The sequence below is a fragment of the Hippoglossus stenolepis genome, chromosome 14 (genome assembly GCF_022539355.2).
Source record: "Hippoglossus stenolepis isolate QCI-W04-F060 chromosome 14, HSTE1.2, whole genome shotgun sequence".
NCBI classification, from domain to species: Eukaryota; Metazoa; Chordata; class Actinopteri; order Pleuronectiformes; family Pleuronectidae; genus Hippoglossus; species Hippoglossus stenolepis.
This window is the reverse complement of record NC_061496.1, coordinates 13,705,160-13,722,629: the sequence shown is the minus strand read 5'-3', so window position 1 is coordinate 13,722,629 and position 17,470 is coordinate 13,705,160. Positions and strand designations below refer to the sequence as shown.

The 17,470-nt window shown below is 44.7% G+C and overlaps 1 protein-coding gene across 2 annotated transcripts in view; it reads left to right on the top strand.

Moving 5' to 3' along the window:
• Nucleotides 1-17,423, top strand: part of fbn2b (fibrillin 2b) — a 67,086-nt gene extending 49,663 nt beyond the window's left edge. The window contains exons 28-65 of one of the 2 annotated variants that reach the window (XM_035175750.2): nucleotides 151-276; nucleotides 444-566; nucleotides 772-897; nucleotides 1,137-1,262; nucleotides 1,594-1,716; nucleotides 1,837-1,959; nucleotides 2,061-2,186; nucleotides 2,295-2,417; nucleotides 2,817-2,939; nucleotides 3,119-3,280; nucleotides 3,426-3,494; nucleotides 3,593-3,718; nucleotides 3,823-3,948; nucleotides 4,064-4,213; nucleotides 4,579-4,650; nucleotides 4,740-4,865; nucleotides 5,831-5,956; nucleotides 6,637-6,762; nucleotides 6,892-7,008; nucleotides 7,324-7,452; nucleotides 7,538-7,657; nucleotides 8,016-8,138; nucleotides 8,264-8,416; nucleotides 8,534-8,596; nucleotides 8,702-8,827; nucleotides 9,663-9,782; nucleotides 9,887-10,009; nucleotides 10,097-10,228; nucleotides 10,350-10,475; nucleotides 11,381-11,587; nucleotides 11,737-11,862; nucleotides 11,976-12,098; nucleotides 12,348-12,464; nucleotides 12,568-12,696; nucleotides 12,824-12,943; nucleotides 13,527-13,758; nucleotides 13,917-14,070; nucleotides 14,496-17,423. In XM_035175750.2, coding sequence (XP_035031641.1) covers nucleotides 151-276; nucleotides 444-566; nucleotides 772-897; nucleotides 1,137-1,262; nucleotides 1,594-1,716; nucleotides 1,837-1,959; nucleotides 2,061-2,186; nucleotides 2,295-2,417; nucleotides 2,817-2,939; nucleotides 3,119-3,280; nucleotides 3,426-3,494; nucleotides 3,593-3,718; nucleotides 3,823-3,948; nucleotides 4,064-4,213; nucleotides 4,579-4,650; nucleotides 4,740-4,865; nucleotides 5,831-5,956; nucleotides 6,637-6,762; nucleotides 6,892-7,008; nucleotides 7,324-7,452; nucleotides 7,538-7,657; nucleotides 8,016-8,138; nucleotides 8,264-8,416; nucleotides 8,534-8,596; nucleotides 8,702-8,827; nucleotides 9,663-9,782; nucleotides 9,887-10,009; nucleotides 10,097-10,228; nucleotides 10,350-10,475; nucleotides 11,381-11,587; nucleotides 11,737-11,862; nucleotides 11,976-12,098; nucleotides 12,348-12,464; nucleotides 12,568-12,696; nucleotides 12,824-12,943; nucleotides 13,527-13,758; nucleotides 13,917-14,070; nucleotides 14,496-14,873 — 5,120 coding nt within the window. In that variant the 3' untranslated portion in view covers nucleotides 14,874-17,423. Of the gene's footprint in view, nucleotides 1-150; nucleotides 277-443; nucleotides 567-771; nucleotides 898-1,136; nucleotides 1,263-1,593; nucleotides 1,717-1,836; nucleotides 1,960-2,060; nucleotides 2,187-2,294; nucleotides 2,418-2,816; nucleotides 2,940-3,118; nucleotides 3,281-3,425; nucleotides 3,495-3,592; nucleotides 3,719-3,822; nucleotides 3,949-4,063; nucleotides 4,214-4,578; nucleotides 4,651-4,739; nucleotides 4,866-5,830; nucleotides 5,957-6,636; nucleotides 6,763-6,891; nucleotides 7,009-7,323; nucleotides 7,453-7,537; nucleotides 7,658-8,015; nucleotides 8,139-8,263; nucleotides 8,417-8,530; nucleotides 8,597-8,701; nucleotides 8,828-9,662; nucleotides 9,783-9,886; nucleotides 10,010-10,096; nucleotides 10,229-10,349; nucleotides 10,476-11,380; nucleotides 11,588-11,736; nucleotides 11,863-11,975; nucleotides 12,099-12,347; nucleotides 12,465-12,567; nucleotides 12,697-12,823; nucleotides 12,944-13,526; nucleotides 13,759-13,916; nucleotides 14,071-14,495 lie in introns of both variants that reach the window. The other variant, XM_035175748.2, reaches the window with a different exon arrangement.
• Nucleotides 17,424-17,470: the final 47 nt, after the last annotated feature.

The following is a 17,470-nucleotide window of genomic DNA, read 5'->3' as shown; positions in this document are numbered from 1 at the left end:
ACTAAATTTAGATTCTCTTACTTTGGCTCAAGCAACGGCTCAGGAAACCCATTCGTTAGCAAAAGAGGGAACGTAAAATGTCTCTATTTAGCTCATGTACAATATGTTTTATGTAATGTGTAATTCTTTACACTTTTCTTTTTGCTTCAGATGTGAATGAGTGCCAGCTGAGTGAGAACTTGTGCAAGAACGGACAGTGTGTCAACTTGCCAGGGACGTACCAGTGCACCTGTGACACAGGTTACCAAGCCACACCGGACCGTCAGGGCTGCGTTGGTGAGTGGAGACATTTTCTTTTGTTCGAAAACTATGTAAGTTTGGATCATTAGGAAATGTGCTTACGATGACTCTTGCAGTATATTTAACTATTATGAGTCTGTCACTCACATTTGAAATTGAACTGACGCAGAGATCTGAACTGTCACTGGGACCTGTCTTTGCAGATATTGATGAGTGCACCATTATGAACGGAGGCTGTGAGACCCACTGCACCAACTCAGAGGGCAGCTACGAGTGCAGCTGCAGTGAGGGCTACGCTCTCATGCCTGATCTCAGGACCTGCGCAGGTAAAAAAAATAAAAAATACAACACATGAACGGCCATGTCAGTTCAGTCAGTTCTTTACTCAGAAAAAAGTTTTATAAAATGTTAAAACCAACCAACTAAATCACATTGTGATGGTCTCCGATATGAAATATAAATTATTAATGATATTGTTTTGCCACCTATATATTAAATCACAGTGAGATGTGTTTCTGCTGTTTCACTCAGACATCGATGAGTGTGAGGAGACACCAGACATCTGCGACGGAGGCCAGTGTACCAACATTCCTGGGGAATACCGCTGTCTCTGTTACGATGGCTTCATGGCTTCCATGGACATGAGGACCTGTATCGGTGAGAGGAGAAAAACATTCTGGCATCTTAGTCTCTTTCATTTTGTCCATCATTGCATTTCCTTCCCTTTTCTCCTATCTTTGTAATTAATTGAGTCTTCCCGTGTGTGACCTGCTGTTTTCCTGCTTGTCTGGCTCCCTGTGGGACCTCCTCTGTCAGCCTCACTATCTGTCACCCTAACCTCCTAAGGCCACAACACTCACATAGTATCTGTGTCTGTCCCTCCCCGTCTGAACCAGATGTGAACGAGTGTGATCTGAACCCAAACATCTGTCTCCACGGCGACTGCGAGAACACAAAGGGCTCGTTCATCTGCCACTGTCAGCTGGGATACTTTGTCAAGAAGGGATCCACGGGCTGCACAGGTGAGTGCACGCTCTCTCACACACACACACAGATACACATATACAAATATCAGGGGCTGTCACTGAGAGATATTGAATGTTGAGACAGTTCATCCATGCATACAGTAGTTCCAGGTCTATATTTTAGAAATGAATTATTTATTTGTACTATACCATATATAGACACCCAGAACAGAAGTAAAACTGCTGTGGTTAGTAAAAAGTTAAACTAAGGCTAAAATGTCCTTGAGTTATTTGTTCAACTTTGATACAGACTTCTGCAAGAAAATACCCAGAGCAATAATCATTTTACTGTGTGTTTATTGGTCACTTTATCTGCATGTCCTTCCAGATGTTGACGAATGTGAGATCGGGGCTCACAACTGTGACATGCACGCTGCCTGCATCAACGTTCCCGGAAGCTTTAAGTGTCGCTGTCGAGACGGCTGGGTGGGCGACGGCATCAAGTGTGTGGGTGAGTGCACAGAGAACGGTTTGAAATGTTTGAAATGTTTGGTTTGAAAGATAAAAATAAAGGAGCAACACCGTCTCCTGCAGAATATTTGACTTTGTGTCTGTGTCACTCTGTCTGTAGATCAGGATGAGTGCTCTGCCGAGGACCACAACTGTAACCCCAACGCAGACTGTGTCAACACACCGGGCTCCTACAGGTGCACGTGCAAGGAGGGCTTTAATGGAGACGGCTTCTCGTGCTCGGGTAAGGCTGTCGCAACTTTCTGTTTGCAACTCGTGCGGGTGTGAACAGTGACGTTCACGTCCAGAGAGTTTTATTTGATGCGTTGATCTGATGTGTTTCAGACATGGATGAGTGTGCGGACAACGTGAACCTGTGTGAGAACGGCCAGTGTCTGAACGCTCCGGGGGGCTACCGCTGCGAGTGTGAGATGGGCTTCATACCTACGGAGGACAGCAAAGCGTGTCAAGGTGCTGCTCGCATTCTGTCACAGTTTATTTTCTGCTTTTTTCATTTAGGTACAGTTGCTAAAATAAATGTTTCCCTCTCTCTCTCTCTCTCTGTCGCCTCTGCCACAGACATCGACGAGTGTAATTTCCAGAACATCTGTGTGTTTGGAACGTGCCAGAACCTTCCAGGGATGTTCCGCTGTGTGTGCGATGACGGTTACGAGCTGGACCGCAGTGGAGCGAACTGCACTGGTCAGTGGGACACTTCAGTAACTGTATCTCTAAAATCACAAGAACAGCCGAGTTTCTTTGTCAATCATAGTATAATTTCATGCGTCACATTACCGTTGAACATTTTCAGACCAAAGATGTCAAAACTCTGCAAAGGCCAAGGATGGATCTGCTTTAGTCATCTGTTCAATCCCTTCAAAAACGATTTAGCATCAGTTTCTGCATCAGTAATAATCCATGTGCATACTAACACACACGGAAACATATATATCACATACTCATGGGTGTACAGTACATACATTTTTTGGGGGTTTCTACCCTTTCAACATCAGCATGTAAACGAATAGGTTCATACAATCAGAAAGTTGTCCGTTATCGGGGTTGTTTCACTGAACTTGTGTTTGTCACTTTATACCACAGACATCAACGAGTGTGCGGACCCGGTCAACTGCATCAACGGACTGTGTGTGAACACTCCAGGAAGTTACATGTGTAACTGCCCGGCTGACTTTGAGCTCAACCCCACTGGAGTGGGCTGCGTGGGTGAGTCACACCGAGAGCAGACAAACAAACAAACAAACAGAAGAAGCTCTTAATACAGAAAAACCTATTGCCCTCCATGAGTGATACAGAGAGATAAGAGATAAATGAATATAACATAAACATATTACAATGTTAATTTCAGTTGAGGACTCACACAACAACATATATGTCTTCCTCAGACACTCGTGTCGGTAACTGCTTCCTGGATATCCTGGCACGCGGCGATGGAGGAATCTCCTGCAGTGCTGAGATTGGAGTCGGAGTGACCCGAGCGTCATGTTGCTGCTCCCTGGGCGGAGCCTGGGGAAACCCCTGTGAACTGTGCCCCGCCCCCAACTCCAGTATGTGCCACCTCGACCGACACTTACATTTATTGCAAAATGCACATCCACGTGTTAGAGTTTAAATAGTCCGATTTGTTGTTACACTTACATCTTCCGTGAAAAGTTGAGCTGACTTGCTGTAACCGCTCTGTCTTCTCTGTAGCGGAGTATAAGACTCTTTGTCCCGGGGGAGAGGGATTCAGGCCCAACCCCATCACTGTGATCCTGGAAGGTAAACAACCTTGTGAATTTTACCATCAATATACTGTACAGGCCAATGTAAAATCAATACGTGTGTGACATCTATCGCTCTAACAACTTGTTTTCCAGACATTGATGAGTGCCAGGAGCTGCCTGGGCTCTGCCAGGGTGGAAACTGTGTCAACACGTTTGGCAGTTTCCAGTGTGAGTGTCCGGCAGGCTACTATCTCAATGAGGAGACTCGCATCTGTGAGGGTGAGGACCGAAATTACACTGGATGATTTATTCTGTGCAAGTCGAACTGTATCAACTCACCACTTCTATTTTCTAACGATTTGTCATCATATCCCGATGTGCAGATATCGACGAGTGCACCGCTCACATCGGGATCTGTGGACCTGGTACCTGCTACAACACGTTGGGCAACTACACGTGTGTGTGTCCACCTGAGTACATGCAAGTCAATGGAGGAAACAACTGCATGGGTGAGTGGGAGAGAGAGAAAACACTTATTCTCACTGTCTCGTCTAAAAGTGCACAGGAAAAAGTTCTTTAAATATCTCTAAGTCAATAAGTTCGTTGGTCATTTTTGTCATACAGACATGAGGAAGAGCGTGTGTTACCGCAACTATAACGACACGTGTGAGAACGAGCTGTCGTTTAACATGACCAAGAAGATGTGCTGCTGTTCCTACAACGTGGGAAAGGCCTGGAACAAGCCGTGCGAGTCCTGTCCTACTCCTGCTACCAGTGAGTGTCAATGAAAAACACCAAGCAACCACAACTTCAGACCAACACACACTCACACAAGTGTTTATACATTATTGCACAGCTTATTTCAGACATGCACTGATCCCCGGAGGATTCACTGTGGCGTGTTGTTGACCTTCCTAATTTGCGAGAGATGCCAAACAAAAATCGCATTAAAAAAAAAAGAATACAAACATCTCAGGATGAAAAAGAGGTGCCATACATGTAGATGATTCTGGCAAAGATGTCAAACTGGAAAGACAACGGGATCCAACAAGATTTGTTGATGTGCTGTAAACAAAAACAGGCTTAAGACTCCTCTTTTACTCCATTCACTGAGTCTCTTGTGTCCCCGACTCTTTCAGCTGAGTACCAGTTACTGTGCGGTAACCAGGCTCCGGGTTTCATCATCGACATCCACACTGGCAAACCGATTGGTAAGTTCCACACTGGTTGTTGAAACGTCAGATCTGCACCTTATTCAGCGAGCATCATTTGAACGTTCTCTGTTGTTGTTTTGTCGCAGACATTGACGAATGCAGGGAGATCCCAGGCATCTGCGCCAGTGGAGTGTGTATAAACCAGATCGGGAGCTTCCGCTGTGAATGTCCTATGGGCTTCAGTTACAACAACATACTGCTCATATGTGAAGGTAAAACTCAGGCGCATGCTTTCTTCTGTCTCACTCTTCCAGTTTGTTCCCTGCATGTCCTGTAACATGGGAAAAATCAATCAACTTTGAACTGAACAGTCATTTTTTCCATACACACAGTTAGTATGAGATAATACATGTATGGTGGTGTGTGACAAAGTTCTGCTCTTACTTTTTCCTTTGTGTCATTCACAACACACACACACACACACACACACACACACACACACACACACACACACACACACACACACACACACCAATGCTCACACAAACTTTTAAGCAGTGGCAGATCTGGTTTTTTTCTAAATCTGGGGCCATAAAGGGGCTACAACATACACAGAGCGGCCAATTATATGTCCAACATCCATGCACAATTCCAAGGTGCACATTTAAGTCATTCCTTATTTACCTGTTACCATTTGAACATTGTTCCTGTACTTCACAAGATTTACAGCAGTAGCCAATCCGATTTTAGCTGGGGCCAGTGCCCCCCTGGCCCTGCCCCTGGATATGCCCCTGCTTTTACATCATCACACTGTAGCTCCTCTTCTGCATCATTGTGTCACTTATATAGCGTACAGTTTATTATGGGTTGGAAAGAAGTCTTACCTGCCATTAGTACATCGCACCAACACACACACACACATATAAATACAGATACACTCACTCACTGGCTGAGCGAGAGTCCCTTTTACAAGCTGTCTACTCAGCGAGCAAACGGCTGCTTCTTCCCTCATGAATGATGTCCTTGTTAGGACGAGTGTAGTGGCTCTGAATGGGAGCACCTGCCAGGATCCTTAAATCAGGAGGAACCTGCCAGCGACTGTCTGAACTGTACCGGAGCCAAAATGGCGCCGCTGTGTGTTCTCTCCTGCTGTCCACAAGCTGACTGTCTGCTCTGACCAGACAGCTATAGAGCGTGTGATTGATGACCGCTGTCTCTCTTTCTTTCTCCTGCGTAGATATTGATGAGTGTAACAGTGGGGACAACCTGTGCCAGCGTAACGCCAACTGCGTCAACATTCCAGGAAGTTACCGCTGCGAGTGCTCGCCAGGCTTCAAACAGTCCCCCAGCGGGGCGTGTGTGGGTGAGTCCAGCCTCTCTGACAGGCCTGATGGAGGTTTACCGTCTTTAAATACTAAGGAGGAGGAAAGGTTGTGTTGGAACGTGTTGCAGGGGCTTTCATTGGTGGGGGGGGGGGAATTATCAGCATTTACAGTTACTCAACAGTGGGAAAGATGCTGAGATAAGTTGATAATAAAGAGTTTTCAATGACGTTTTGTGGAGGGGTGGTACATGACCCAAGGAAGAACCCATTACAGTTAGGTGTGGATCCAGATCAGGGGGAGGCTACTGGAATTTTCTAACATTTTCAACATTTTGGTTGATTTCTCAGAGAATAATTTGTGGATCTTGATCAATGTCGCATGTTTTGGGGACTGATATTTATAATTGTGTGCAATTGGGTGCAGATCCCCCCCCCCAAAATGTTTTTAAGTACTTTTAATTGTGGTTTTATAAGGGGACTGTTGGGTTTAGCTTAAGGTTCTCTACTGAGTGCCATTCTAGTTTATGAATGCACTGTATGTAAAGTGGGGTTAAAATAATGTGTATATTGATAGTAATAGATTGTCAGATGTTTTTTGACATCTTATTGACTCAACAATGAAATGAAAATGGAATCAACATATTGATTGGGAAATAATCGTTCATTGCAGCTCTTTTAATTATGTTTAATCTATTTCCAATAATCTTTCTGTCTTTCAGACCGTAATGAGTGTCAGGAGATTCCTAATGTGTGCAGCCATGGAGAGTGTATCGACACACAGGGCAGTTATCGCTGTCTCTGCCACAACGGTTTCAAGGCTACAGCTGACCAGACCATGTGCATGGGTGAGAAGGACACTCCACATAGAAACACAACTTTTACTTTTGCTTTATAATACTGTATAATCTTTTAGCAAATGTAGTATCTATCTGTGAACCATTTTGAATGATCATTTTCTTCTCTTGTTATTTCAGACATTGATGAGTGTGACCGTCAGCCGTGCGGCAACGGCACCTGCAAGAACACAGTGGGATCCTACAACTGTCTCTGCTTCCCCGGCTTCGAGCTGACACACAACAACGACTGCATGGGTCTGTATTGTTTACCGTTCTCTGTCTTTAAAGGTCACCAGCATTTGGTGCTTTCTCTTAAAGGTCAACAAGTGCTGTCATGTTATTAAAGATTACACCTATAACATCCAATAAAAACATGGCGTTCTTTGGAGACAATATGGAGACATAAAATGTATCTGTGTTTTGACTTTTCTTTGGCTTTATGAGGAAAACATTTACAAACACATTTTACAGTGTATATTTTATATCTAGTTGTGTAACGAAGACAATAAGACACAGGAAAAGCATGAATTTCTCAGAGTCCTAATCTCTTCAATGTTCATGTTCATACAGACATAGACGAGTGCAGCGCCCTCCAGGGACAAGTGTGCAGGAATGGACAGTGTATCAATGGACTCGGGTCCTTCCAGTGTCTCTGCCACGAGGGTTACGAGAATACTCAAGATGGGAAGAACTGTGTTGGTAAGCGGTTAAATGAAAAAGTAAAGTTTGTCCGACTAACACACAAACAAGCTTTTTCTCACGTGAACTTTGTTTTTTTCCGCAGACATCAACGAGTGTGTGAGTCTGCCCGGTACCTGTTCTCCAGGAACTTGTCAGAATCTCGATGGGTCCTTCAGATGTATCTGCCCTCCTGGATATGAAGTGCAAAACGACCAGTGTATAGGTAAAAAGATAAAGCCACAAACACCCTCCTAACTCTGACTTAAGCCCAATTTAAACTCTAACTCTCAAACTTAGTCTTAAACCTTATACCTAAAGGTCAGCAAGTGAGGACCGACCTAAACCTTCTCACTTTCTAAAAAAAGAGCTCACTATGAAGGGTAAAGTACACACTCACAGCGATAGCCAAGCTTCAGAACAAACAGCCAGTCCTGATAAACACCTACAATTAAACATCAGGGAGTCAGAGACATTAGTGATCTGACCATCTGCGCCAAACACACACATGCTCAAGAAGAACACATTGAGAACACACATCTCTATTCTCACCTCTCTGCCCTCGTTTTCCTCTCCCTCCCCAGATATCAACGAGTGTGAGGAGACCAACATCTGCCAGTTTGGCACCTGCACCAACACCCCCGGCAGCTTCCAGTGCTCGTGCCAGCCGGGCTTCGTGCTCTCTGACAACAAGCGACGCTGCTACGGTGAGAGAAGCTGTTAGTTAACATTAGAGCACAGCAGAGAGCGTTGAAGATGGATCACAGACACAGCCACTGAAGAACAAGAGAGTCCTGGATTTACTTTTAACTCCTAATTTGTATTTTTGCAGACACCAGAGAGAGCTTCTGTTTCACCAAATTCGACGCCGGCAAATGCTCCGTCCCCAAAGCTTTCAACACCACCAAGGCCAAGTGCTGCTGCAGCAACATGCCTGGAGAGGGCTGGGGCCTTCCCTGTGAGCTGTGCCCCCGACAGAGCGATGGTGTGTAACACAGACACACACACACATGTTGTCATTGAGATATACACAATCATATTGTAGAATAACTAAGCTGACCTTGTGTGTGTGTTTGTGTGTGTGTGTGTGTGTCTCCAGCAGCTTTCAACACTCTGTGTCCTTTCGGCCACGGAGCTCTGCCTGGACCGAATAATGCTCGTGAAGGTGAGCGGCTGCCACAGTAACAACCCTTGATTCTAAAAAAAGAAGTGGCGATATTGGTGGTCTTATATATATTTTGAAATATGCATATGTTTTTACTCTCCATAGATATGAACGAGTGTCTGGATAACCCAGGCATCTGCCAGAACGGTATCTGCATCAACACCGATGGTTCCTTCCGCTGCGAATGTCCCTTCGGATACAACCTGGATTACACTGGAGTCAACTGTATCGGTGAGATGTTCTCTGCAACTGAAGAACACAGTCTGCAGACTTATCAATCAATAGTTTGTCACCAGCAGATCTAACACATCAGTTTTACTAACCCGTGATTCATACAAGAAGAATCACGTTTATGTGTTTATCATGAAACTGCAGCAGTTGAGCAGAAAAATCGATGGCTCAGTGGCTCCTTTTTTAGAAACTATGATCTCTTGGGGATTTATGGCCACAGAATGTATCACTGAAATCAATATTAGCAGCCGGGCCTGATATTATTTTCCCAACACCCGAGTTGCATTACAGCCCGATCTATTTTCATGGCTCCGACAGCTTGTAGCAGGAGGCATTATGTTTTTTTAGATTGTCTGTTCTTGTGAACTCGATATCTCAAGAATCCATTGAGGGAGTTTCTTTAAATTTGGTTCTAACGTTCAGTTGGACTCAAGGATAAACATATTAGATTCTATTTTAGTGGACAAACTGATTATGTTTGGGTGGTCAATGGTCCAGGTCACTGTGGAATCTTGGCCTCTTGAACATGATTTCACAAGTTTGCCTTCAGGGAATTTCCTCTCTAATTTTCACCAGTTGTCACTTGGACTCAAACATTAAGTGATCATGTTTTAGGGGTCAAAGGCCTCTGTGACCTCATATCAGTCTGGAAAAAAAATGATGTAGACTGAAACTGCACTTTTTGGTGGAGGCATACATCCACAGAGCAGTAACTCTTGTGTTTTGGACTAACATTTAAACTGCTAGTAACTGTCTATAAAATCAAATGTACATTATAAATGTTTGCTTGCTTTTAATTGCCTCCTGTTCTAACCTTGCTCTCCATCTTTTCCAGACACTGATGAGTGCTCCATAGGAAACCCATGTGGAAACGGAACCTGCACCAATGTGGTGGGAGGTTTCGAGTGCTCGTGTGAGGAGGGCTTTGAACCTGGATCCATGATGACTTGCGAAGGTCAGACATTTACAAAGCAATACACTCAACACATTGACACAAGGCCGTTCTGCATCATAAACTTGAATGACACCACCCCCTGTTGCCCTCTCCCTATATTTCAGATATCAATGAGTGCTCCCAGAATCCTCTGCTCTGTGCCTTCCGTTGTGTCAACACCTTTGGGTCCTACGAGTGTATGTGTCCTGCTGGCTACGTGCTGCGAGATGACCTGCGCATGTGCAGAGGTGAGAGGACACGGCCGATTACCTGTTTGCAAAGTGTAACGTAGCTGGAGGTTTCCTCACTGGCCGTCTCTCCCTGTCTCCTCCCAGACCAGGACGAGTGTTCTGAGGGTCTCGACGACTGTGACTCCAAGGGTATGACCTGCAAAAACCTGATCGGAAACTTCATGTGCATCTGCCCTCCTGGCATGCAGCGCAGACCGGACGGAGAGGGGTGTATGGGTGAGAGAAAATGTTCAACCTTATATGAGGTGTTCACCTCAGTCTACACACGATAGCTTCTGCTGTCACTGGATTTTTCTTCACTCTTTGCCCGCTCATCCTTTGCTCTACATACTGGCAGACCTGAACGAGTGCCGTGCCAAGCCTGGCATCTGCAAGAACGGGCGCTGCATCAACGCGGTGGGAAGTTACCGCTGCGACTGCAACGACGGCTTTGAGCCAAGCTCCACTGGAACTGAGTGTATCGGTAAGATCATTACTGCTGGAGAACATGTTGTCAGACTGCGGGGGTAAAGATTTCCCAACTGAAACTGTGCAAACACATTTCTTTTTAAAGTCAGATGAAAAACTGCACACGGCACGAGAAGAATGATCCAAGTTTCTTTCTCAAATGGAGTAAAATAGTAAAATTCCCGTTCATTTTCTGAAAAGAGGTTTTTCATTATCAGCCATAATATTGTTACTTTCCGAGGTAGACTTACCACAAGCTACGAGATTGTGAAATATTGTTATATGCAGAAGCCACAAGTCCGTATGATATCAACTGTGCTTAAGGAAAACTTGTTTTATTCGTGATGTCACGGAGAACTTCTACATTACCCACAATCCTCAGGTGTAATAGCTATGTCTTTGGTTCGTGGAGCTCGCTGTTTGGTAATGTTCAATGTGAAAATCATGTCGGTTAGATCGAATGGTTGTGGGTCAGGTTTACCACCGAGCAAACATGATTTCCCTTCCCTCTCTAACATGCTGCGTTTGTTTAAAGATGAGGAAACCAGTCCAAATTCAAGAAGAAACACTCCAAGTCATTGGAAAGGGATCATTTGCAGTGGTTAATGGGATACGTAGGTTCCTTCACTCTTAAAATAATTATGAACACAGTCTGGTACCTTTGACTTTTATCCATTTTCCATTTACTATTTTTTTGCGCCCCCAAAAAAGGTTTTACGGTCACGATTCATCTTGTTGGTGGTCGCACTGGTTCCAGGCGTAAAACTCTTTTATGAGGATTTTCTGAAACATCAATGTAGAGAGCGAATGGGAAATTTACTTCTGGAAGGTCATGAAGGAGAGCCGCTCTAAAAGTGTGTGGCCATAGTTCCGCTCTATGTCTAACTCCAAACACTCATTTGTCTTTTCTTTCCCCTTCAGACAACCGAAAGGGCTTCTGCTACAGTGAGGTTCTGCAGACCATGTGCCAGCAGTCGTCCACCAACAGGAACAGTGTGACCAAGTCTGAGTGCTGCTGCAACACGGGCCGAGGCTGGGGCTCTCAGTGTGAGCTCTGCCCGCTGCCCGGCACCGTACAGTACAAGAGGATGTGTCCACTCGGACCCGGCTACACCACTGATGGAAGAGGTGTGGAGCGCTATAACAGGCCCATACAGTTTTAACATACAAAGATTATAACAGTTTGGATTTGAGAACACTTCACTGAATTATGTGTTTGTTAGTGTGAGCTCGTGTCTGATCTGGATCGTTGTCTAAAACATTTTCTGTACTTCAAGATATCAACGAATGCCACGTGATGCCGGATCTGTGTCATAACGGTCAGTGCATCAACACCATCGGCTCCTTCCGCTGTCACTGCAACGTGGGATATAAAGCGGACTTCACTGCGATCTCCTGCGTCGGTAAGGCTCCCCTGTTTCCTCTCTCACTTTGGTTTGACACTGGTATCGATTTACAATCATTTTCCACAGCACCTCCACCCAAATTTCCTAATTTTCTTGGGTGCAAATTTCAGATTTGGACGAGTGCGGTCTGTCCCCAAAGCCCTGCAACTTCCTGTGTAAAAACACAGAAGGCAGCTACCTGTGCTCCTGCCCCAGAGGATACAGCTTACAGCCCGATGGAAAGACCTGCAAAGGTACATGCACTCTGAATTTACTTCTTCGTGTGTATAACGATTAATTTGCTGTTCATGAATAAATAGCACCATAAAGAATATTAAACATATTATTTGAAGATGTTTTTCATAAGACGGAGGCTTATATACTATATTGATAAGTATGATCAATACTTAATCACCAATGCTTTAGTATGTTGCAAATGAAATATTGAGCTCTATGGTTTCATGTATTTATTTAATATGGTGTTTGTGCTTCTTTCTCTCCAGATCTGGATGAATGTTCAACAAAGCAGCATAACTGTCAGTTCCTCTGCGTCAACACCATCGGAGGCTTCACCTGCAAGTGCCCCCCCGGCTTCACCCAGCACCAGACTGCCTGCATCGGTGAGCACGGGACGGGAGTCGATCAGTGCTCCTCTGCAACCAAACAAAAAGGTTTTGTCTTCAGGAGGAAAGTTAATTAAAAAAAGGCCTTTTCTCTTTCCAGACCAGAACGAGTGCTCGGCTCAGAGCAGTGCATGTGGCAACCGGGCCGCTTGTGTCAACACGCCCGGCAGCTTCAACTGTGAATGCTCTAAAGGTTTCTCCTTGGACACTGCAGGCGTGGAGTGCGAGGGTGAGCAGGTTCATTAACTCTAATGTTGGGTTGGGTGTGGTTCCCGAGAGTACAGCTGAGGGGTTTGTAAGTCTGTTTGCACTTAGTTGTTTAACTGAAAAGTCTTTATTTTGCTTCCCCTCCTCAGATGTGGATGAATGTGGCAGCAACCACCGCTGTCAGCACGGCTGTCAGAACATGCTGGGAGGTTTCCGCTGTGGCTGTCCTCAGGGCTACGTGCAGCACTACCAGTGGAACCAGTGTGTCGGTGAGTTACTCTGACTCTGAGCCTGTGAGATTGTTGTCATGACAATAAGGAACAAATACGTTTTTTCAGTTATGTCCCTTCTATGCAATTGCAACCGCATGATCGTCTCTAGTATTCTATCTGTAGTATACTACCTTGTATACGATGCCCTGTTCATATAAATAGAAATATGGTGGAAATTGGAAATCAATGACTGATTATATTTATTCTTAAACTATTAATTGATTACTCGAAAGTACCTGTTACTTTGAAATGCATCATCATCATCATGAATACCTTTTCCTAATTGATCTCATTTAGTTTGCAAGGAGACAAAGTTCTTTTGTCCATATAAGTTTATTGTCCATATTTTATCACATTGTACACCTGGGTCATACTAAAATAAAATGTGAGGATGGTCATTTCACAAAAACAGTCTGAATAAATGTTTGCTGGAAGAAGAAGAAGTACATAGGAGTTTTTATTCATGCTAGAGTCTGCCCCATTGACTGATTGTAAAATATGGAGTTGTTTTTCAGATGGGATTTGTCTTCATTTTGCATTTTACCGTCTGACTCTGTACTTTCTTCTCTTTCCACTGCAGATGAGAACGAGTGTCAGGGAGGAACAGTGTGCGGCTCGGCCTCCTGCTACAACACACTGGGCAGCTTCAAGTGTGTGTGTCCCTCTGGCTTTGACTTTGAGCAGGGCGCCAGCGGATGCCAAGATGTGAATGAATGTTCCACAGGCAGCAACCCCTGTGTCTACGGCTGCTCCAACACCGATGGAGGCTACCAGTGTGGCTGCCCTGGAGGTTTCTTCAGAGCTGGACAGGGGTGAGGGAACAAAGTTTAAGGAATAGTGGTGTCGGTGGACATTTTTCGACTAATCCCTGGTTTTGACAGTGTTTCATGGGCGGGGAGCATTCAATTTGAGATTATATTCACTCCTCATGCTGAACCACACTGACCTCTCTTCCTCTGTCTCCCTCCAGTCACTGTATCACAGGCTCAGGTTTCCAAGGCCAGTTCGGGGAGGGTGAGGAGGACGACAGTTTGTCTCACGAGGCCTGCTACGAGTGTAAGATCAACGGAGGAGGAAAGAACGGACGACACAAGCGCAACACTGATGGAAATGAGCTTAACCAGGTACATGTGCTAAAGATACAATAGTTATTCTTTAAAATGTCTAAAAAGGACCAGACCTGTGTTATAATTTTGTTCACTTATGTACTTGCATTATCCAAATTGTTTCCAACAACAATGTTTCCAGAGAAATCCTTAATTTTATTTAAATTAATGGGACATTTCATTTTGGTCGCCTATTAATTGCGTCATATCAACTTTATATTTATCCACTGGCTTTGCGCGTCTGGGGCAAATGACATATGATGAAGGAAAAATGCTGCTAGTTTGTTTGTATTGGTCACCCTTATTTGATCATGATTATTCATTTCACTCCATAACGTGAATACAACTTTTAATGCATCACCTCTTCCGTGAACATGATTTGCACTTGAGTCAGGGTCAGGAAAGGTCCACCTCTGATCCCTCTGTCTTTGTCCTCGCTTTAGGAGCCAGCAGTGAGCATGGCCAGCGTGGACACCCAGGAATCCATCCCCATGAACCTCTCCCTGGCCTCGCTGGGCAACAAGGATCCTCTGCTCGAGCTCCTGCCCGCCCTGCAGCCTCTGGAGCACCACGTACGCTACGTCATCACCCATGGCAACGCAAACGAACACTTCCGCCTGCTGGAGCGCCGCGACGGAAAGAGCGTGCTCCGACTTGGAAAGAGGCCGCCCCCACGAGGATCCTACCGGCTGGAGATCGCCAGCCTGCCGCTGTTTGGGCCCCGAAGACTACACCAGCTGGAGGAGCAGCATGACAGTGACTACCTACAAGGAGAAATAGGAGACGCCCTGCGCATCAAGCTCCACATCCACCTGCACTGAGCTCAGAGTGTGCCTCGCCCTGGACTGATTCCTAAAGCCTGAGAGTTTTAACCTGCCCCCCCTTTTTTATCCAGTAACTCCTCCTCCCAGCTCCCCCCTGCAGGACCATCCCCACCATCAGTGGGTTAATCAAGGGCTATGAAAAACTGAGTCAATCAGCCCAACTCTACCACCACTTTGTTACTGTTCATGCTATTATATGTTCATGTTTTTTTTACCCTCTAGCGCCCCCTCCACCTCTTCCCGATCTAGCACTCATTCTCCACGGAGAGATCCAGTGGAGGAGATGGCAGAGAGGTGTGTTTGTGCTCGGACCACACGACACAGCAGACAGGTGGCCCACAAGTCCATGAAGCACTTTGAGTAGACGAGCAAAAAAGAAAAGAAAAAGAGGTGCTGAGAGTGGCCAAAACTGTCTTTATGCAGCATGTAGGGTGGTATTTAAATCACTGAGCAGGAGCTAAAGTGACGTCATTTTTGTAAAACTATTATAAAGAATAGAATATTAAGGCTAAAGATCGGGGGTCAGGTGCCATCATGGTGGTCCGAGGACTCTCTCACCTCTCTGTCATCTTGCAAAAAAAATCCAAAAAAAATCACAACACTGGGGAACAAGGATTAACACGTCTGCCCCGTTCAGTATTGTAGTGTGTCATTTAATGTATTTGTGCTGTTTGAAAAATGTTAACACGAAGGACTGCAACATTTACACAGCATTTCAGGTTCTTACGTCCATAGCTGGATGCCACACCCATTTTCAGATGAGAGAGGACAGCGAGCTGCGTTCTGCTCTGTTGTGACTGACTATTGTCCTGCCTGCAGGCAGCGGCAAGCAGGGATCAGCGTGTTGGCGTGTGTGCGTGTGTGTGTGTGTGCGTGCCGTCATGTGTGGTTACCTCAGCACCTCTCACCGAGTGTGGACACCATGCTGTGATGCTGGAGTTAAAACAAAAGAGGGTGCTAGTGTCCCTCAGCATCCATCATGAGCAGGGATTACATCAGTTAGTAGCCTGTAGACTTAAAAGAAGATAGATCAGGACACATTTGTATTTCTCCTTTAAGGGATGTAAGACTTCAGGTGCACTGGTTTTGGACCTGATAGCAGCTTCTTCTCATGAAGTCTTCTTTCCCCCGTCAGCTGTCAGTCGCTTGTAGCTTCTCCTGAACACAAACGCTGCAGGAGAACGGTGCTTCAGCTGACGACCGGTGCTGGGTGGCTGAACTTGACAATAAGCTGACTTTATCTGACTTCTTTGACTTCACCACGAGCTTGATGTCTGAGGTCTGAGCCTCGTTTACAACACAGTAACGGTCTCACAGGTACATGACATGTCAACATTACCTAAGCTGTAACTAAAGGTAGTGCTTTACAGTGTAAGGGCACGCACAGGTGAACACAAAACCTCACAAATTAAAAAAAAAACAAACACATTCGTCAGGTCATCTTTCATTTCTCACGATTAGTTTTTCTCTCAAAGAGGAAAAAGGTGCTAGATAAGACCATCTCTTACGCTGTGCAACGAAAGTGCAGTCTTGAATCTGGATTGCAAAAGTGACATTTCTTGGTTTTGTTGTTGTCGTTCGTCTGTCTTTTGTATTGTCTCATTGCTGAAAAAAACAATATTATCAAACTTGCTTTTAAAATTAAATTGTATATTTTTAAGTGAAATGTTGACTTATTTTTTTCTTTTCTTTTTTGAAATGTCAAGGCTGCCAAACCAAATACTCACAGTGAAGCCAAGACTGGAGGCCTTTAGTGCTGGTGACTTTGTTTTGTTGAGGGGGGGAAAAAAGACGCAAAACAGCAAATAAGCAAATGGGGCATCACTGACTGAATCGTTTGAAACCACAGGCATCAGTCAAGTCAAAAAAGAAAGAAATTAGAAACACAGACTTTTAAGAGAATTAACATTCCCACAGTCTATTATCGTACACTGTCTGTACAACCTCATCAAAACCATCTCCATGTTGGATGTCTCGTGCTTAAACGCAATTTTTTTTTTCTCTTAACAGTCGAGGTCGCTGCACTGTCCCACAGTCGAGGCGATGTTTATAACTCATAACCATTTTCTAACCTGGGAACCTTTGTATACTTTGTATCTTTATTGTCAGTTTGTAATTTTTCTTTTATTTGCCACTATGTTTAAAAAAAAAAAAAAGAAAAAGGCAGTGTGCTGCGTGTGCTTACTGTATCTCAGCGTCAGTGTCAAACTTGAAACAATGCTGTCGTCATCTGCTTGCATCGAAGTATCGCGTGCTTTTGAAAACAAGGAGCCTGAAGTTTCAGTAGTTGGAATGTTCAGCACAGCCCTGAAACATGTTCATACCAAAGTCTGATACGACAATCATCACGGTCGCACATCTACTACTCCAGGATTAATAAATCAGTCAGCCTTCATGAGATATCTTTTAATATGATCAAGATTTGTGCAAAATAAAAACCAAAGAAACGGAACGGCAGTCTGTAAGATCAGAGTGATTCATATCATATTGTACACTTTTTGTCCAATGACATAAATGGCAATAAAGTATTGTGGGTTATATTTTTAAGACTTGTGTGCCTGAGTTTTTCTTTCCTTTCCTCCTCGTGTTTGTGG